The sequence below is a fragment of the Xiphias gladius genome, chromosome 21 (genome assembly GCF_016859285.1).
Source record: "Xiphias gladius isolate SHS-SW01 ecotype Sanya breed wild chromosome 21, ASM1685928v1, whole genome shotgun sequence".
Taxonomy (NCBI): domain Eukaryota; kingdom Metazoa; phylum Chordata; class Actinopteri; order Istiophoriformes; family Xiphiidae; genus Xiphias; species Xiphias gladius.
The window spans coordinates 20055602-20076983 of record NC_053420.1 but is presented as its reverse complement, the minus strand read 5'-3'; the positions used below and the strand labels follow the sequence as shown (position 1 = coordinate 20076983).

At 41.6% G+C, this 21382-nt stretch overlaps 2 protein-coding genes across 7 annotated transcripts in view; both read left to right on the top strand.

Annotated features, from left to right (window-relative positions):
* Positions 1-7465, top strand: part of srgap2 (SLIT-ROBO Rho GTPase activating protein 2) — a 50800-nt gene extending 43335 nt beyond the window's left edge. For 2 of the 3 annotated variants that reach the window (XM_040159336.1, XM_040159339.1), the window contains exons 17-23: positions 823-1047; positions 1767-1846; positions 2221-2419; positions 3455-3592; positions 3883-4096; positions 4184-4294; positions 4381-7465. In XM_040159336.1, coding sequence (XP_040015270.1) covers positions 823-1047; positions 1767-1846; positions 2221-2419; positions 3455-3592; positions 3883-4096; positions 4184-4294; positions 4381-4944 — 1531 coding nt within the window. In that variant the 3' untranslated portion in view covers positions 4945-7465. The remainder of the gene's footprint in view (positions 1-822; positions 1048-1766; positions 1847-2220; positions 2420-3454; positions 3593-3882; positions 4097-4183; positions 4295-4380) is intronic. The other variant, XM_040159338.1, reaches the window with a different exon arrangement.
* Positions 7466-8060: 595 nt separating this feature from the next.
* ikbke (inhibitor of nuclear factor kappa B kinase subunit epsilon) lies at positions 8061-19999 on the top strand. 4 transcript variants are annotated; one of them, XM_040115652.1, is made up of 22 exons: positions 8061-8181; positions 9369-9468; positions 9706-9843; positions 10302-10431; positions 10509-10690; positions 12512-12672; positions 13035-13145; positions 13364-13543; positions 14193-14389; positions 14730-14788; positions 14908-14999; positions 15158-15259; positions 15584-15641; positions 16554-16666; positions 16748-16824; positions 16922-16961; positions 17075-17176; positions 18319-18415; positions 18659-18750; positions 19367-19438; positions 19560-19646; positions 19741-19999. In XM_040115652.1, the coding sequence occupies exons 1-22, from the start codon at positions 8168-8170 to the stop codon at positions 19754-19756; spliced, it is 2220 nt and encodes a 739-aa protein (XP_039971586.1). In that variant the 5' UTR covers positions 8061-8167; the 3' UTR covers positions 19757-19999. The 4 variants fall into 4 exon arrangements, with proteins under 4 accessions (XP_039971586.1, XP_039971589.1, XP_039971588.1 ...); XM_040115655.1 differs by lacking the exon at positions 8061-8181 and adding an exon at positions 8509-8679; XM_040115654.1 differs by lacking the exon at positions 8061-8181 and adding an exon at positions 8686-8949.
* Positions 20000-21382: the final 1383 nt, after the last annotated feature.

Below are 21382 nucleotides of genomic sequence, written 5' to 3'. Positions count from 1 at the left end.
TATGGTCCCATACCACAAACAGTGTCTCAATGGGCATCACAGCCTCGCATCAGCCACAAACCCAAGCTCTTTAAAAAGACAAGGACGAACTCCACAAAAAAAAAGAACTGGCATTGACAAAAGGGAGTATTTCTAGAGACATCAGCAGTTCAGATAGAGACACACATGAGGGCCTGTGTCATAGTAATGTTAAGCCAAAGGTTGTAACACTTTTTTCTCTATGTGTGCTTTGGTGCAGTTTCGGTTGAATTGAACATCAGATTTTTACACACACACACACACACACACACACAATCACACACATTCACACACATTCCATACTGTCCCATCAATTCCTAAAATCCTTTACAAAGCCTTTCAGTAAGGGGAAGTAGCAAAAGGGAGTGAAAGATGAAATGAAACGGGATGTGGGAGACCTGAAATTTGAGACTCCTGGATAAACCAAGCGGTCCAGAAAGCTCATTTGGAGACGGGGGGGCTTCTTCCTCAGTGAAGTGATTTACACTCTACTCCAATACTCCTGCTTCCTCTCACACACTGAAAAACACACATCAGTAGAGTCTCTCCTTCACCACATCGTAGAAAAATAAAGTGATGTATTGACGCAGGCTTGGGTAGTGTTTACTGTTGGAACATGTGCAATCCGAGAAACACAGATATTCATTCACAGCTTATTTACAAGCTGGGGGTGATGTAGGCTATACATGACATGTCTTGGTTGTTTGTGTGCATAGTCATTTTTGTATATACTATATATAATATGTTTAAGAGAAAAGGATAAGAGAATGCCCACTAAACGACTCTGCTTTCCCTTCCGCTCAGCCTGTCTCAGTACAGCGAGGAGAACATGATGGACCCCTACAACCTGGCCATCTGTTTCGGTCCCACCCTGATGTCTGTCCCAGAGGGACACGACCAGGTCTCTTGCCAGGCTCACGTCAACGAACTCATTAAAACGATCATCATCCACCATGACACCATCTTCCCCGGACCACAGGACCTGCAGGGCCCCATCTACACCATCCCTGGAACTGGGGATGACTTCTGGTGAGAGCTGGGGAAAAGAAGGTGTATGCATATGAGGGGAGTTTGAGGAGTGATAAGTCATGTAGGGTATAAACTAGGAAGGTAGTAGGAGGGCAGGAGATGTCTTGTCCAATTATTATACCAGTGGGGGGGGACAGGTGGTTGATTAAGGGGCTGCTGTGGAGTGATGGGGGACTCAGCTTGTCTGCGCCGCTCAGGGCCAGGGGGCCATAAGGATCAGCTTACTCTCCATCACACTGGAGATCAAAGTACCTCCTGACCACATCAGCCTGGGAGACCACAGAGTGCACACACACTCACACACCACAATGCACATAAGGGCCAACTTTCAGTGACTAGCCTCGGCACCAGTTATTATGATTACTGCCACTCAGGGCATTTGTTTAGACTGTAAGTCACATGGGAGGAGCAGCTCTCAGTCTCAATCGGGTGGAGGGGGGGCATTGTTTTGACTTTCACTTGTGACATGACTCAGACTCAGCTCTAAGCCGCATAGTGCCAGAAACCTAGGACATTTCTAAGAAAAATCTCACTGCACATAGTGCACGAATTTGCAAGATGGTTATGCCCTTAGCTCAGCCTCCACACAGTTTACAGCATGAGCTTATGTGTCTGAGTAGAGGGACATGAGCTCAAGCTGTAAGTCATCAACACATGTTGTCAGTCTCAGTCTTTTGTAGTTGTCCTCTAACCTCATCTGCACTCTTTGTTAACCCTAGTGACAGTCCGCACTGTGAGCCCCCCCTTGTGGAAGAGCCTGCGCCTGACACCGTCTCTGTCAGCCACAACAGCGAAGATGGTAACACACACACACACACACACACACATACACACACAAACACACACACTCACACACACACACACACTCACACACACAAATACAGTTTCTGCCTGTCACCAGTTACGAGATCACACCCTGTTTTCCTCACCAGTTACTCTGTCTTTAACCTATTAAACCAGCTCACATCCTGCTCTCAGTAACTTGTTTATTATGCTGCTTTGTTACTGCCCAGCATTTTTTAACCATTGCGCGGTCACCCAGAACAGCAGCACTAACCTGCTATGCACTAATCTGGCTTCCCCTCTCTTCCACCTCTCTTTTCTCTCTCAATTGTTGCTGCACTCTGCTTCTCTGTCACTCCCTCTCCCTGTCCACCATTCTCTGAATCTCAGGCTCCTTGGCTGTTTCAGAGTCCGACCCAATCGAAGCCATTGCTCGGTTCGACTACTCCGGACGGACAAGTCGGGAGCTGTCATTCAAAAAGGGTGCCTCTCTGCTTCTGTACCAGCGAGCCTCTGACGACTGGTGGGAGGGACGACACAATGGAGTGGATGGACTGGTGCCACACCAGTATATTGTGGTCCAAGACACGTAAGACGTGTTCTATTCATTAGTTTCAATCAAATATCTGCACAAGGAAAAGAATGGTACAGAGTTTTTGGAGAGAAATTACAATAGTTGTCAACCTGTGTCTTATTTTCACATTTTTGTCTGGTATGAATATTGATCACGACAATATTTTCGTACCTCCTCTGTGTTGGGAAATTTGAACTCTAGGCAAAGGGCACTCTACAAAAAACATAAAAAGAAATGATCTCATAAACTGGTTCGTCTGACTAAAAGTATTTAGTCTGACTAGAAGTAAACACGGAAAGTCAGTCCACTGGAAATGCCCGTAGCTAAGGAAGTTGATCTGCCATGGTAAGAACTGCATATCATAGCAGATCAATTTCCTCGTCAACTTTAGCTGTCGTATTCATGCAGATAGAGTGGCTTGATCCCTAAGTGTCCGGCTTTTTACACCTGTGTGCATGCTAGCTATATAGTAGCAAACAGGGGAAGATGGTTTAGGTGCCCAAGTTTCCCAGCTAAAAAATAAATAAAATGACAAGGTGCATGGTGCACAGGGGCAGATTGCAGTACAGCTGCTAAGGAGTTGACTACAACAACTAAAGGGATTTACAGTGGAATACCTTCTGTGAATGCATTAAAGTTAACACAGACAACTGCGTGAGGCTCAGTTGTTTGTCCACATTTTCAATACTCAGCAACAGGCTGTGAGAAGAAAGGTATTTTGACCAATGGTTATAGAGTAAAATATAAGAATAATACCCAGGTTGACAAATACAGGATTTTCCCTTTACATTGCAGGTGCTTTTCTATTGGGTACTTTTGAAAAATAGAAAAGCCAATCAGGCTTAGTCTTCGTCTTTGAACTATTCGGTTAGTGCAGCAGAAAAACAGTTAAATCACAGCTCATGCTTCCTTTCATCATTCTTCTGTGGCCAGTTTGGATATGAGTCAAGAAGAGTCTGTACAGAAGTTGCTAGTTAGAAGGGAAGTGTCGCTAAAGTCAGCTTTGTCTTTCACAGCAATGATTTTTAAAGTACAGAATGATTGTTACAGGTCTGATGCGGGTAGGGGTAGTCCAAAGCCTGATGTTGACTCCAGGGATCTGCTGGAGGAGAGGGTCTCCACTAGAGGCAGTGCCGCCTCCCCTACTGGAGCTCATGTGGCTGACATCTACCTGGCCAACCTGAACAAGTGCGTTGCAATTTCAGTTTACAGTTGCATTGAATGACAATGAAAATCAATTCGGGGCTAAAAAGTGCAGCAAAGCAAAAATCAAAAAATGTAACCGATGTACCAAAACCATGAACAAAATTGTTCTTGATTGTTTTTGATTTTGATTTCTTGTCAGTGTTTTTTTTTTTTTTTCGTTGTTGTTTTCAGACTTTTTGACCCTGAATTGTCTTTTTACTTGGCCCTCGAACTGAATCACGACAACCTAGTAAATAATAGAAAGATATAACTAAAATATTTCTCTCATTCAGGTTAAGGAAACGTCCAGAGTCTGGGAGCATCCGAAGAACGTTCCGGAGCTCAGAGAGCGACGGTACCAGTCCAGGAGCCAGCGGAGGAGGAGGGGTGAGAACAGCTTCTCTTCCTGTCGGGGGGGCTCTGGTGAAAGAAACTGGAGACAAACGACCCGTCAGTGCTCATAGCATCCTCAACTCAGTCACCCGCCACTCCTCTCTCAAGACCAAGGTACTGTAACATCTTAATGTATCTTCAACAAATTAATGTAGTGAACGGACTGGTAGGCATTTAACGGGGGCCATTATGAACATTTAGGTAGAGAGTCCGCAGTTAAGGAAGACGACTACAGCAGGGCGCTCTAAGAGCTTCAGTAACCACAGACCACTGGACCCAGAGGTCATCGCCCAGGTGGAGCACAGCTCACAGGTAATGCGCTCAGTTCACAGCTACTTAGCACTGCGTCTGCAACTTTGTGTACGTGTGGGTGTTTACTTTATGTGTGTCTGTTGCAGGACATCGAGGCAGCAATGAGCTCTGCCCTAGGTGAGCTTAGTAAGTCAGAGAGACAGAGCACCTCCAAACATACACACACCCCTGATGTGGTCCTGGACACACTGGAGCAGCTGAAAGGTGTGGGTGGCGGTGGAGGAGGAGGAGCATCAGAGCCCTCCAGTCCACTCCACTCCCGTCTATTGCGGGACAGTGAGGGGGGCTCGTCACATACTCACCCACTACAGCGCAGCGCTTCCTCTGCTAGCGATGTACCCTCCTCCTTCCGCCCCGCCAAGAGCCAGCCGCGGAGCCCCCTGCCCTCTGCCACATCCCCCTCCCTGTCCTCCTCCTCCCTCTCCTCTTCTGTACCTTCCTTTAGAGAGCTGCGCCCCCCGGCAACAAGACCCAAGCCTGTGGTGTTCCCAAAGAGCGGAGGAGGGGGTGGCAGCCCAGCAATGGGCTCCCCAACCTCCACTGTTCCCCCTACACCTCCACCTCCACCTGCAGGCCACACACACTCTCTCCCTCACACTCCTCCTCCTCCACCTCCACCCCAGCCTAACGACAAATCCTGCCCGGCTTAATTCCCCCTCAATCTGAACCACAATACTGATCCTTACAAACTTTTCTACCAGGTGCCAGAAGCACTTCATTTGTTTCACATAAGAGCCCTAACCCACTACTCATGTGTAGCATTCACTTCCTGGTGTCCAGGCGAGTTATTAAGACGCCATGTTCCCTTTAGAGTTTTTCCTGCCCTCTACTGGCAGTTTTTAACTGTCACAAGGTGTAGGTTAGTGAACACCCTTCAGAGACACTTCTTTTTCTTCGCCACCACTGAGATTCCAGTGATCACTGGATTTTAAAATCTTTTACAAGGGAACAGGACTCAGGATGGACACCGACAGGCCTACAGCACCTGGAGCTTACATACACTAGTTTGTGATGTTTGAAATTGTGTTTGAGTGGGCGTGCAAGAGTGTTACTTGCCTTTACACACAGATCTATGTGAGGAACAAAAAGCACTGTTTGATTTTGTATAGTAGACATGACAGTTTCTTTTTTCCTTTTTAATGACCCCATGACTAGCAGACTGGAAAGGAGTGTTTGATTCCCTAAGAATAGACTGTGAAATGCTAAGCTCTCGCTCTGTGCAGAAATTAAACACACTGACTTGCTGCTCCAGAAGTGGAAGATATAAAGGTAGACGTTTTGGATGATGAAAGGAAAGAAAACTGGGCCAAATATCAGTGTAAATCATGTGATCAAGAGTTTTATTTTATCTCTTCCTACAGTGTTTGATATGTTGGTGATAAGAGGAGCAGTCTCATCCAATATACTTCACATGGCCAAAAGTAATTCTAAATACATATATAGCAATAAAAAATAATGAAAGCTGGTAGTGTGAAGCATTCTGCTGCTTCTCTCCTGCAGCTCTATTATGTGTGTAGGGGACCACTGAAACCCAGCATTTTTATATGTAATGTTGGACTGTACACACACACACACACACACGTTTTCCAAATCTGTGTGTGGTGGTGTTTTGTGGCAGCTAAAAGCCTTTCAGGTTTACCTTGCATGCTGGGGCCACAGACAGCAGCTACAATGGCAAGCTGGCTGATTGCATCAGTTTATGTATCTGCAGTACCCGCTATACATCAACTTCAAACAAAGCTACAGCTTGCTCCTTTAAATATATACTTAAAACTTAACAGTAAAAAGGGGGTTTTATTATTCTAATGGTGTGTATGTATGTTTATTAATCATGATAACTGGAAGCATGGAGCTGAGGATCCTCCTGAGTGTGTTTTAAATAGAAGCACAACCAACCACCTCATCCAATGCGCTCTTAAGCAAAGTTTGCTTTATTACTTTTTTCCCCAGGTGTTTATTAATGCTCAGAATCTGTTATGGTAAAATGTGGAACTGTGTAGCAGTCTGGGTGTGTGTGTGTGTGTGTGTGTGTGTGTGTGCGTGCGTGTGTGTGTGTGTGTGTGCACGCGCCTGTTCTGATCATGTGTGGATGTAGAGTATGTATGCGCCTCACCCCACCCTTGCCCACTCATCATAAAGGGATGCCACCCAACAGCAACAGCTGTCTGCAGACACACAGGAAGTGTTCTGGAGTACCACCCGCCTGAATAAATATGCACTCTGTACATGCGATTGGGTAAAAAGCCTGCAGGGATACATGAAATGTTGCCCTCAGTCACTGCTGTAACACCAGTGGCAGACCAGCTCCAAGTACAAAGAAGAAGAAGGAACCCAAATCCAAGGACTTAAACTTTTCTTTCTTCTGATATTATTTTATAAAATGTATCTTTGCAAAATTTGATCTGATGATGAATTGTGGAATAAGTGAATAATTTTTCAAATATGGACTTCAAATGTGGAGATATGTAATTCAGGATAAACTGAATAAAGACTTTTTCACTGTATTTCACTTTCTTGAGAAAGTAACTAATTTTACCCCGGTGTCCTCATATTCCCTTCTATCACACCTTTCCCCTTCTCCACAACTGTTTCCCCAAAAGTACAACACGTACTGTCCTCATATATTCTCTTTACCCAGTAATGCATTAGAATTTTTAAGGTTTTCGTTTTAATTTCTGTATACTGTTTGTGTATTTTATGTTGCTCTTACCTCATCATGACAACTGGAGGGACTGTGACTGTGTGAGTGTTTGTGGTGAGAGATTAACTCACCTTACCAACACGCACACTCTCGCACATACGGACATGCATGTGGGTGGTTGGTGTGTGTTGTCTTGGCTGTGCTGTCAAGAGGAGCTCGGACCCTCTGCGATCTCAAATCAATCATCATGCACTTGAACAACTTGGCTTGCGTGTGGACTAACTGTGTGGGGATGATTTGTCAGAACTGAGTATTGTTAAATATGCATTTTTGTGTCCATTTGAAAACTGAACTAAAAAAAAGACTGTAATGTCAAATCTATTTATAGTTGTCTCTGTATTACTGGAGAATCCTGTGTTCAGATGTACTTTGTATATACAATGTTGTACATTACAGAGGTACACTCTTTTTTTGGTACAATATTGTACAGTAATAGCAATAGTAGTTTAATCAAATAGGCCTTATATAATTCTATGTGTAGTTCTTGTAGTAGATCTGTTTTTTAATAAACATTGCTTGCTATAAAGATTCTCAACTTGTTTGATGTTTGTTACAATGAACATAAATTACACTTTAAATTCAGATATTCATCAATCAAAGTATTAATTAAAAAATAATAAAATATGTTAATGTCTGTGTCTGGCCAAACAAACACAAACCGTACAGTATCTGCAATTTCAGACCACGGAGACCATGGAGAGGGTCTCTCAAATACTAAATTACACATCACATTAAACATTGTTAATCTACATTATGATTTACTGCCGGGAAGCAAAAATAATTTAACCTCTCCGATGCACAAAAAATTGTCCAACCGACTCTTGAATGTGTCTGTAAGATGCAAGATTCCAGTGAGTTCCACACAGTGATGCATCTGGGCTTTAAATCTTTATTACAAAAAATAAATAAATACTTTTTTTTTTTTAATGGAAAAATAGGGCACTGGTATTAGATCAGTTCTCAGTATCAACAGATACCTTGAAGTACTGGAATCTGTAATGGGAGAGAAAAAAACTTGGATCAGTGCATCTCTACAGCAAAGACTTCAGAACCTCAGAGAGAAATGTAGTCAATCTCAGAGATCAGCTGTCCGGCCCGTGCATTTCCTAATTTCTGCATAATATGCACACGTATCCACTCTCTGTCCTAAATATTCTCGTCTGGACAAATTAATGGACAAAATCAGGTGCTTCATGTGATTCATATAGGGAAATGTATTCCCTGGCCATATTTCGTGTTATGAGGGAACTCGTGATTACTTTACTTTAGACATGAGAAGGCATTCACATCTGACCGTTCATAAAGGCAAAAAAACCCATTTGCGTTAAACATGTAAAAACAAAAACGAACTCCAAAAAGGGATGACATTTATTGGTTTGGTGCCGTGCTGCTGTCAAACCAAAAATGGGAGCGTGTTACTCTCTGACCTCCCGTTTAGAGTAACGCAGTCGGATGTTTAGGGAGAGAATATACGACCGTGAAGTCCACGCTTCGCTCTATTTCCGCCATCAAAGCCGACACTCCCTGACTCAGGCGTAGCAATGCAACGCCGCCGGCCGCTGCCGTTGAGGAAATCGGCGAACGGTTTGGTTCCGCGTTAGGAGGAAACTTCAGGAAAGTGTCTCTGTCTTCAACGGCAGGTCCTCCCTGTACCTCACTAGCTGAGACAGCAGCCTTTCTGCAGGTATGCAGCTGTTTGTCACGACTGGACGAGCTTCACCCCGTGGGCGTGTTTTGTTTTCAGACAAGCTGGGTTTACCGTAAAACCAGGGAGCGGGTTGACCTGTAACTGGCAAGACCGAGGATTATTTTTGACGCCAGGTAACACGGGATAAGACGGCCGTGCCGAGACACCCTGCGTAGCTGATAAGAGTTTGTTATCGTGAGACGTTTGTCCACGTTACTGATTTAGCTGGCGTCAAATTAAGGGCTAACAGCCACGGAACCGATCCGGGTAAGCTACGTCGCAGCTACGATTTCAGTTAGTAAAATAAACTAGCTTAATTATTTGTTAGCTAACTTAGTAGCTATTTGTTAACATGCTCTGCTGTGATAAAACGAAGAGTCAAGCTGCCGGTTAACGTTATCTTACAGCTCGAGAAAATTCACCAGGACATAATGTTATCACCTCTGTAGGAACTTGGTTTGCCTATGATAGTAACTTTGAGCCTGTCATTTTATTATACTTTAGTGTTGTAACATAGCTGCTCATCTTATTGGCGAGTCTTAGTATGCACGTCTTTGTTTTTTTAAACTTTTGTCATGAATGAGCTAGCTAGCTGTTATGTCCTAAAGACCACAAAGACAAAGAATGCTTGTTTGTTTCTAATTCGCTGGAAAAAAAAATTTTCTCTCTCTTCCTCTTCCTGCTAGTATGTCGGGGTTGACGGGCAGTACAACAAATTACCTGTGGTCTTTACAGGATGTCCTCGGGCAAGGGGCCACTGCCAGTGTATACAAAGCACGCAACAAGGTAGGCCACGTTAAGGATAAATTCATCATCCCAACGCACTCTGTCAAATTGTTTTTCACCGAGCAGCTCATTCGCGTCACTGCCGCCATCATCTCAGATATCTCAGATGTTGTCAGCCTACCTTCTTGTTCCAAGGATGTGTGATAAGAAAAGGTTGTGGTGTCGCAGGGCTGATGTGTGGGCCGCTTTTCCGACGTTCTTGATGATGCTTTGATGTAAACCTGCGTGTGCTTGCAGAGGTCGGGTGAGCTTGTAGCAGTCAAAGTGTTTAACATGATGAGCTACAACCGCCCCCATGAGGTCCAGATGAGAGAGTTTGAGATGCTGAGGAAGCTCAACCACAGCAATATTGTCAGGCTGTACACCGTGGAAGAGGTAAGGCTACCCTGAGAGGAGGGAAGACAGAAACAAGGACAAAGGGGAGAAGACAGATGTGGTATTGGGAGGACATCATTAATTTAACATCTTCATCAAATAGCATTTGCACCCCTGGTTTTATGTGGTTGGATGCTGGAATAGGATTATTTTTTCTACGGTTAATGTATTCAGCCAATTAAAAAGTGATAAAATCTCCAGTATAATCCAACAGTCCAATGAAACTCAGCAGTCCAAAATAATACACTCTTGAAAATAATAATAATAACTCAACTTTGAGTTCTCCTCATGAATTTCCTCTTTAAGAATTATTATTATTATTATATTAGTTGCAGTCTTGGAAGGATGTCATTATTTATCTATCATGGAAATTGGGGGAGAAGTCTTTTCTAAGAATTTCATAATGTTTACAGATTAGATAACAAGTGCATCTTATCTCCTTACCTCTCTCTCATCAGCTGCCCTCGAAGCAGAAGGTGCTGGTGATGGAGTATTGTCCAGGAGGAAGTCTTCTCAGCCTGTTGGAGGAGCCAGAAAATGCCTTTGGCCTGCCTGAAACGGAGTTCCTCACTGTATTGCAGTGTGTGGGTGGGTGGGTGTATCTAGTATTGTTGAATAATTCCATATACTTGTTATTGAAGTATTTGTCTGTCTGCTCTCTTCAGTGCAGGGGATGAACCACCTGCGTGAAAACGGAGTGGTACACCGGGACATTAAGCCAGGCAACATCATGCGGCAGGTCGGGGAGGACGGCAAGTCTGTGTATAAGCTGACGGACTTTGGAGCAGCAAGAGAGCTGGAGGATGATGAGAAGTTTGTGTCTATATACGGAACTGAAGAGTATCTGGTAAGACAACGTACCGGCTTATTAAAATAAACTTAATAAGATAAACATAATAAGCCTATATTCATGCTATGCAGTCAAAATACCTAAGCCAAGGCTGCACAGTCCTTTAACTTTTTGGGGTCATCTAAATATGATATGTATGGAATGTAGCAATTAGTAGTGAAAATTGTATTTTACATAAAATTCAAAATGTGTGAAAATCATTATAGGCAAACATTAGCAGGACCTATACGTGTTGCAATATAGGAATCCAGGATTTTCTTTAAAATGTCAGCAAATGTCTGTGAAATCAGTGAAATACTTTTAATATATATCCCACTAACTAAACATGAACCAGATCTGAGAATATAACCCACTTAGTGAAGGCAATAAATTACAAATTTGCTTCCCACTGGAAACACAGGTTGAAATTACATTTTCATAAACCCCCTTAATGTCTCAGTTGTCTTTGTTTCCACCATATGGTGCACACAGAGGTCTCTTATAGAGAGACCTCTGTGTGTGAGACCTCCCATTGCTGCTGCCTTAAAGAACATGAAGTGACTTTATGGACAGAAAGTCTCTTTAGTGTTTCAATGGAGGCGGATGTTGCTGAGAGAGTGCATTCATACTCACCCAATGGCCTGGAAAAATAAAGTAAAGACATTAAAGTAAAATGAAATAAAACGTGATGAAATAATGTTGCATATATAAAGAGTATGTTCAATGCTCCCTATTGATGGGCAGTTATAAGATTACTGTGCATTTAGTAACCTTCTCTATCTCCAGAGAAAGCTCTCAAGGCTCAGTCGTAGAAACAGCATTGCCTTACTATTGTAAGAGCTTGTTCCTGAAAAAGAACTTGTGTATGTTAGTAATACATTTCAATATCAATATAGTCTGTCTTTTCCCCACTAATTAAATTTCTTCCTTCACTAAATTACTATAAAATGGTTGTGTGTTTACAGTTTGTAACCTGTCCTTTTCTCCGCAAAATCATATTACCGTTGCTACTACGTATAAAAGCTCCATTCCCCCTTGAAGAAAGCCTACCTTTAACACTGATTTAATCTCTCTAAGTTACATGTGATTGGGGGTTGGTTACAACCCCACCATTGTCTGTGGTTCCACTACAACTTGGTGTACTGTGTTGCCAGTGTTTCACAGCAAACACAACCTGACTGTTTTGAGATGACATAGTGAGAAAAAGGCCTGTAGATCCCTGATCTTAATACCTCAAAGTGACTTGTATTATTAAGACTGGGTAGCCCTCTAGTGGCCAAATAAATAAATATACTAGGTACAAAGGTATTAAATAACTGAGCATGGAAATGCTGCATATATAGAACATTTTGACAGACCAACAATCATTGGCATATGTGATGCACAGTGAGTGTACATGTCTGCCACAATATAATGTTTTTTTGTAACCAATGCACTTATAGTATAAGTCACTTCTATTTACACATATTACAGTTATTCAAAGTAGGATCTTGTGAAGGGGGGGGGGGCATTTCACTGTTAAATTTCTGCAGGCTGCTAAATTAAACATGACTACATGTTGGTGTGGCAAAACTCTCTAGTCACTTTTTACTCAGATTATACTCAGGATTAGATGATACAGTAAGATAAACTGCTGTCACCATATGAATGTAAAATGACTGCTGTGTAACAGCTTCCGCTTCCGGAGTGAAACTTGTGTGTGTGTGTGTGTGTGTGTGTGTGTGTGTGTGTGTGTGTGTGTGTGTGTGTGTGTGTGTGTGTGTGTGTGTGTGTGTGTGTGTGTGTGTGTGTGTGTGTGTGTGTGTGTGTGTGTGTGTGTGTGTGTGGTTTTTTTTGTAGCATCCGGACATGTATGAACGCGCTGTGCTGCGTAAGGCGCATCAGAAATCCTATGGAGTCAGTGTTGACTTGTGGAGTATTGGAGTGACATTTTACCATGCTGCTACTGGAAGTCTTCCCTTCACACCGTATGAAGGACCCCGCAGGAACAAGCCCATCATGTGAGTTAATACATTCACATTTATTAAAAATCACAGACCACACATTTTTTCCTGATAGCAACATTGAGTTTCAAATTCCGCTCCTTCAACCATAGCTAAGGAAGTATGTATGCCAATTTCAATCATCCATCTCCACCAGCCAATGTCCATATCAATGTTGGAAAGCATACCACTATGCACTGAATAGATGAAATGTTGTCTGTGTTAATGAAAGCTCCATTCAATTGTGTTAATAGTGCCAAAGGCTTAGAATATCCCCTTAAAGAAAGATGGATGTTTCTTTGGAAATCTTGGGATATCAGGTAGAACATGAATATCCATCAATGATACATCAACCTGACTTGTGTGTTTTTGTTGTGTAGGTTCAAAATAACTACAGAGAAACCTATGGGTGCAATAGCTGGAATACAGCGGGTAGAGGGCGGACCTATAGAGTGGAACTACCACTTACCTCACAGCTGCCAACTGTCACAGTATGCCGCATTACAAAGAGCATTCAGAATTTCAGAATGCATCAGTGACACTTTAATGAGAACATTAAATGCTATTTTTTTTTCCTTGATTGGTTCCATCTATTTCTGTCCTGTCCCTTTCTTTTTTTCTTTCATTCTTCCTTCCTTCCTTCCTTCCTTCCTTCCTTCCTTCCTTCCTTCCTTCCTTTCTCCCCGTCTGCCTGCCTGCCTGTCTGCAGGGGTCTGAGGGTGCAGCTAGTTCCAGTGTTAGCAGGTATACTGGAGGCTGACCAGGAGAGGTGTTGGGGTTTTGACCAGTTCTTCACTGCCACCACAGATATATTGCAGCGTCAGCCAGTTCACCTCTTCTCTCTGCAGCAGGCCATGGCGCACTGTATCTATATACACCACTATAACACGTAAGTCTGCGCAGGTGTGTCAGTTTACAGACTACAGGATCATTTAAACCATAGCAAACTGAAATAAAAAGCATTATTTGCCGATGCTGCAACTTGCTCATGTCCTGTGTGTCAATTTTTACAAACTACATTTTCAAACTGCAGAGTTTAACCCATATTTGTCCTGATTTAAATTTTGTATATAATTTTGAAATTATATTAGTGCCACAAAATGAGAGGAGGGAAAACATGTTTTGTTTTCACGGCAGCACAGCAACTGTTACATTCAGTGTTATGACAAGTGGTTGTTTCCTGACCTTTAAATAACGCTTTGCCTGTTTTTGTTTTTCTTTTTTTTTTCGGCATGACATGAGTGGGAGGGTTCTTCAATCAAAGTGGATTCATGTAAATGTGTAAAATGGCATTTTGATGAAAGGTTACAGTATGTGCAGCAATGGCAGAATAATGTGGCATAACATATATTATACTTTTAATGTGATAATGCCAGTAGAGTTTGTACTGAGCTCTAGATTATATCTGCAATCACGAAGACTTTCCCTCTCAATTAATTGAATCCCTATGGCAGACCTGAGCTGAATTGTGGCTATAAATAATTTGCTTCAATTTTATAGTGGTGAATCAGGGATTAACTCTCCCCCTTGTCACCCAGGGTGTCGGTCTTCTTTGAGGAGGTGGCGTCTCAGACTGGTATAGGGGTTCAGCAGCAACATCTGCTGTACCTGGGGCATGAACTCCCTCTGGAGGGCAACATGAAGGTGGTCAACCTCCCACATACTTCACCTGCCCGGCCCCTCATTCTGCTCAACTACGGGCCTGAAGCAAACACCAGCCTGCCCTTCAGAGAACGTAAGACAAACAAAGACATGTACATCTTGATATGTTTCTTTGAATCTTGAGCTTTTCGCTTCTTCACTCATATAGAGAGAATAAAGAGTTCTGATATGAGGTTTATTCCAGTGTCACATTCACTTACTCAACACATAATATCTTTGTGAATCGGCTGTTATAGACAAACGATACGCAAAAGTTGAGTGCATAATGAAGGTTGGTTAAAAAGGACAGTAATCAAATTTGACATAACGTTGGCATAGGAATACTAATGCCCCAGCATAAGCACACACATGTGGAGACATCATTTCTATAAATCATTTATTTTTGAGGTGTGGATTTCCTCTTTTCTCTGTAGCAGAGACTCCTGTCATCCCATCCAGGTTTGACGTCATAGCAGATTACAATTTCTCCAAGGTACTGCACTGCTGCTCTGCTGATTTTCTATCCCACTCATGCCTAATATTATGTTAATTTTTCTATGACTGTCGTGTACTATAAGGCTCCAACCCACCTTTAATCCCTTTTATCTCTAGGTAATCGTAGGAGTGGTCCATCAGTATCTGAGGATAATACAGTTGTTGCACACACACCGAGAGCTGCTACTGCAAGGATACTACAGCTACATGTGAGAAACACCCTCGCTAAAATAACTATTTGTTTCACTGCACTGGATTATGTACCTCCCAGGTTATCTGATGACATCAGGTAATGACCCTTTTCAAACTCTTCTCACCTCCATTTCTCCTCCATGTTTCCCTCTTCGACACTCTCATTCATCCTCAGGATGAGGTTGCGCAGGGAGTGTGGAGAAGCCATTCACAGTATTGCGATGATCACCATTAGACTGCAGTCCTGCCTCAACTTAGAACACAGAATTCACACACTGTGAGTTTATCTACACACTTTCTGGCTTAAATACAGTTGATCCATCATGTCACGCTTGGAGGGAAACTTCACTGATTAAAATAACTGATTGATACTCGTTTGTATGAAAAGCTTTATAATGGTCAACAGCAAGACGAATTGAGCTGTACTTGTTCTTTGAGGTTGAATTTGCCATCCTGATCAATAAAGCTTGGTCTTACAGTACAGCGGAATCTGGCATTTGTCATTTGCTGACAAATGTAAACCAAAAACATCACTAATATCTCTGGTAATGTCATAATAATCCTCCCCCTTTTCTCCTCCTATATCTTTTATGTTTCTCAGTGGCTATTACACTTCAGAAAACCAAGGCTCAGCTGATAACAGTCGGAAGCTGCAGCTGGTAAGTGCCATCAAGAAAATACACCAGAGAGACCAGCTTGACAGGTGTGGTTGCTGTGAGTGGTACTGAGAACTGGGTTGTGGAAGTCCCTTTTTTGCCATTTCTTCAACAGTATATTTCCAGTTTAGTAGGTTCACTGAACTATAACTAAGGCAATCTAATACAACAGTCCTGCAATCCATCCTACTTACATGAGGTTGTAATTTAGTTTTTTGTTGAAAATTTTGTTGAAGATGTGGTCATTTTGGAGGCTGACATTTGTGGTGCTGTTAAACTGTATTGTGTTATACTAAGAGGTGTTTCTAATATTTTGTACACCCCATTCATATCAGTGAGGGTAGACTAAAAGCATTAGTGTCAAAGTGTACCTTATAAACTTGCAATTGAGTGCAGTTGGGAATAAAACAACATGCATCATAGACAAAGCATCATAGAGCCTTGCTGAGAAAAGGGAAACCAGCTTTTAACCAGAGTACCTGTTTTAAACGCAACCTAATGGCAAGTATCAGCCCTAATGGTATGTTCTTGAAGGAGACACGGAATCCCACCTTAATATAGTGCCATATTGTACTTCATACTGTGCTAAGTTGGAAAAAAATATGTAGTTGTGGATAGATTGTTATGTTGTCTTGGTATTGTAGCAGGTTTTAAAATCACACCATAGCAAAAACCTTGCATGCTAAGCAACCACAGTTCCCTGGGAGTTCTCGCTTCTCCAGTTTTTTAAATGAAAATTGCAATAGCATAGGAAATAGAAGGAGGTACAACATCCAGTAGCTGGACTCCAGTGCACTTCATTTTGAATGAAAATGTAAACTAATCCAGGATGATAGAGTGTGAATCATAAATGTAATGGCTGACTTGTGATTTGTTGAGTTAGCAGGCATTAGTCTGTTGCTGCTGTCTCTATAGGTCCATGAGCACCTACCTATATACGCTGCGGGCATCCAAGAGTTTCAGAACCGACTGGACCACCTGCAGATAGAACAGGCCAAGCTAGCAGAGACCCTGGCCAATGACAGGAGGTACTCTTGCAGGGAATCAAAACTTCAGGTTAGGCTCTTTGGTTTTTAAATTTTTAAACTCTGACCTCTTGTCTCCCACAGCTGTCAGAAGATGAAGATGCTCCTGCAGAAGATAATGGCAATTCATCAGCATTATCGTAAAGACAGACTTACTGGCAGTATGTCTGTTTATTGGTGTATACTGTATATATAATTTACTCATTTTGTTCATGGTAAGATTGACAAGACCTGACATTTTTCTTATTTTCACCACAGAGTTGGCATATAATGATGAACAAATCCACAAGTTTGAGAAGTGAGTATATGTCTGTTGATTTGTGCGTCAACTGCAGCTGTCCTGCTCACCCAGCCTGTGAAGGTGTTACTGTGAGCTCTTCCTGTAATCTGCTTGTCGCTCTTGCTTTCCAGAATCCACCTGTCGTCCCACATTAAGCGAGTGAAATCTCTCCTAAGAGAGGACTGCGTGCAGAGATACAAAGAGCTTTTAGCCTCGACAAGGACATGGAGCAGGTTTTCAACTCACATTTTTAAACTCCAAACACAGTGTAACATTTGCACCAGAATCACCTCAGCTGTGGTATCCCAACCACTCTTGGACTGTTTAAAAAGCTCGATAACTGTTTGGTTTAACAGCCATTCACACAGATGATGGAGGCCTTTATGAAGAAGATTAACCCAGGACAGTAGGACATTACTGATCAGCAGTCCCCCTCAAACAGATTAAGTTGGTAGTCTGCATTATTAATGCTCACTTCACATGTTTAGCAAGTGATTATTCAGATTACATATTTTATTACACTTCAGTCTATAATTCTCGAATTGCTTTCAATTTTGTACGGATAAAGAAATACATTTTCATAATTAAAATTACCCTTTTAAATGTAATTTTGCAAAATAACGTGGTAGGTACGAATGTATTTTTTTTCCATATATTTCCAAATGAATTGTAGTTCATTCTAAACACTTATTTTGCTTCTGTGTCAAGAAAAGCGAAAATATTTGTAGAACTACCGTTTAACTGATTTACATGAATGGATAACCTGATTTAAAATATAGAATCTATTTGTGTGACTGTGTTTATTCATATAAAGTAAGGAGAGTCAGGTAAAAGTCTCACTTAAGTGACATGGTTGTATATTGCACATTGAAACAAGGCTTCAGAGAGACAAACATACAACTGTTCTTAGGTTACATACCCACCAAATGGCCAAAGGTTACAGTGAAGATATGTAACTAAAGCCTTGATAAATGTCAAGCAACTAAAACAGTTTGGTTAAGGTTCAAGTGTTGTTTTGGTCTAAAGAGAAAATTGAAATAAGTTTTAGGTTATAAAGACAGTTTATTTAAAAAAAAATAAAAAAAAATCTAAACTCTGCATGATTGTGGATTAAATAACAATCCGTTGCTGTTAACACATTATCCAGATTATCTGTCAGCATATATTTTTGATAATTTAAAATTGGCAATTGCAGATTTCGATGTTTCAGATTTCAGTGTTGCAAATTTAACTGGATACCATTTTAACATTTTTTTTCTATCGGTTTTCTCCATTTTTTTTAAATGTTTTAATTTTCTTTGGATTCAACCAGATAGTGGCACAATGTAGATGGCAGCTTTGACTTACCCATTTGTGTCTCTTCCTTTATTTGCAGTGTTTTACTGGAGATGCAGACCCGGCTGCAGGACTTCAACTCTTTCTCGACAGGCTTGTTGGCAGACCTGGAGATGAGTGAGCAGCACCAGAATAAAGTCAGCATTTCACCTTTCATCCCTGACTTGAAACTGGGCACTGTAGGCTGTCTGTCTATGGAAAAAAGTCTCTGTCAGCATACAGTATTCACAAACATGTGGTCCAACATGCATTTGTGCTTTATTATTTTGGAATTTTTGTTTTTACTTAATTGATATGGGGGTATTTTTTTCATCTTAGTCATTTCACTAATGTAGCATCTCAGTGATGTGATGATGCAATGTCTCATCTGTCGTCCTCAGGCGCTGGACAGAATCCTTTTCACTCTGCAGTCCAAAAGAGCAGGACAGCAGCCTGGAATCGCGTCCAAGGACAAGGACCAGATGGTCTCCAGGTGTGTGTCTTTCTGTGTATTTGTGTGTGTGTGTCTCTGTGTGGCATGTGTGGGTGCATATGTGTGCTTGTACTTCTATCTTTGTGCGTACCAGTGTGAGTTATAGAGCTTACGGAGTGAGGACATTTTGGGAAAGTGAGGATATTTTGGCCAGTCCTCACAACTTTAAGGGGCTGCTATACTTGCTTTTAGGGTTCAGGCTAGAATTACGTTTAGGTTAGGGTTCAGGTAAATCTACAGGAAATGAATGCAATGTCCCCAAAAGTGACCAAAGTCAACATATGTGTTTTGTGTGTGTGTGTGCGTTTCTGTCAAAAGCTACTTTTGGGGACACATTTCATGAGAGAGAGAGAGGGAGTGTGTGAGAGAGAGAGAGAGAGAGGGAGGGAGGGATTGTGTGTGTGAGAGAGAGGGAGGGAGTGTGTGTGTGAGAGGGAGGGAGGGAGTGTGTGTGTGTGAGAGGGAGGGAGGGAGTGTGTGTGTGAGAGGGAGGGAGAGAGTGTGTGTGAGAGACAGAGAGAGAGAGGGAGTCTGTGAGAGAGAGAGAGAGAGAGTGTATGTGTGCATGCACAAGATAGAGACAATTGCCCAGGTAACATACCTTGCTTTGTTCTAGGATGAACCATCTGAAGGAGGAAATGGAGATTTTGGTGAGGGAACTACAGAGTAACAATACGATTATAGAGAGGTCAGTTGAGTTACCAACTTCTTGTTTATACATGTTCTCTGTCAAAACTCACACCCCCATGTACAGAAGATGATACAGTAAGATGATCTGAATGATGATTGTACCTGTTTTGTCCTTTTAGTTTGGGAGCAGTGAACTCTGCAGCAGCTCTTAAACCAAACTTGGCCAGACCTTCTACAGCTGTGACAAAAGTGCAGCATCTATGCATGTAAATTCATACATACACCCTGTCTCCAACAAAAACCTCATTTTAATTGACTTTAATGAACAATTATGAACAATGTACTGGATCTTCTTTCAAGGACCGACTGTAATTGATGTCACAGTATATGAAGAGGAAGCAACTGAAGACAATCACTATAATGTGAATCTCAATTTAAAAATGAGATGCATAGACTGGAGGAGGAAATGCTACTGATGAATTTTTGTGTGTGTATGTGTTGTTGTTGTTGTTCAATACAAACCTCATTTATGCCTTTAGTGTTATTGTATTTCTAATAGGCTGCCAAAGTGATGGACTGTCAAGATAAAGAAATAAATGCCAGGTCAACTGCTAGAGTATTTTTGTTTTTTTTGTTTTTTCCTAGACCTTGTCTCTTCTTTCTTACCAGAGAAGAAGCACTTTTGAATCTGGAGAACCTTTACCTAAAAATGGAACCAGACTGATGCTAGCTCTTTGTCAGTGTTTGTGCTGTATGTGTGTCTGTGTCAGTGTGTGATTGTTAAAGGAAGAGCTTGAGTCTTCTTCTGTCTTTTTCCTAATGCTCGATCAGTCAAATGGTTCCATGTGACTTTCTTTCTAGGTTTACTTAAAGTATATTATTGTCAATTCAATGAATGAGTAGCGGTTGATCACATCAGTGGCTGTCAGAATCTCCAAGCACAGTACAGTAGTTCTGAACTACATTTGTTTCTGTACCTGTTGATGTTTAACCATAATGATAAGTTATTTGTTTGTGTTTTATCGTAGGTTTCACTGTGAGAGATGAGATGAAATCAGGGAAACTCAGAAATCACCACAGTATCTCCTTTTTAACAGAACTAAATAAGGCTAACACAGCCCAGTGACAGCAAAGAAAATTTACAGTATGAAATGATTTTAACCAGTATGGTTAACAAGGTGGGGAAATCCCATGGTTAGTTTTCTGTTTATGAAGGGGTCACAAGTCATGCATGAGCTTAGAGAAAATTGTTAAAAAATACTTTACTTTAACTATACTAATAAACCTTTCTTGCCACATTTTTTAATCTCTCATTGTTTTCTTATTGAGAAATGATAGTATCTTGTGAAAGTGAAATTAAAAGCCTTTTCATGTCCGGGCTTGTAAATTTACAGTGGCAGTACCTCTGTGAGGATGAATCCCCATGTTCTTAGAAGCAGATAAGATCCCAAATGACACAGCACACCCTCATATTGAGTCTCTACTCAAATTCCTTAACATTAACTTTGGTGTGGGTAGTTGTAACAGGACTGGGAAAATGAAAGGTCCCAAACAACACAGAAAACAAGTGAACTGTTGTGACACTGCTAAGTGCAGAGAATGAAACTAAAAGTTCTTTTAACTCAATCCTGTGGGTGTCCTGGGGGGGGTTTCTCGACTTTGGGGGACTAGCTGTCATGCCTCTGTGGTTTCTTTGCAGCTCATATGATATGCTTTTGGCGAAGTGGAAATTTTTGACTTTCCTATTTCTAGCCCACACAAACAAGTGTGACATTGTGTTTTAAGCAGTTACATTTACTCACTGTTCTACATCATAGCAATAATCCCCACATACTGTTGGCCCACTTATAGGTCTCGCTGTGTCAGTCCTGTTTCATACCCACACATCAGTTGAATTACCTATACGTCTTTTGTTATTGAGATATCAACTTGATGTCTTACAGTTTCGGTACTAATTCAACACTTGAATCTGACATTAAGTAGATGACATATTGTCAAAAAC

Bases quoted from the DNA above. Each gene is read 5' to 3' on its own strand.
- ikbke (XM_040115652.1), top strand. The intron at 13,146-13,363 runs GTATGCCGCATT...GCCTGTCTGCAG, and splicing joins CACAGCTGCCAACTGTCACA to GGGTCTGAGGGTGCAGCTAG. The intron at 16,667-16,747 runs GTACTCTTGCAG...TGTCTCCCACAG, and splicing joins ACCCTGGCCAATGACAGGAG to CTGTCAGAAGATGAAGATGC.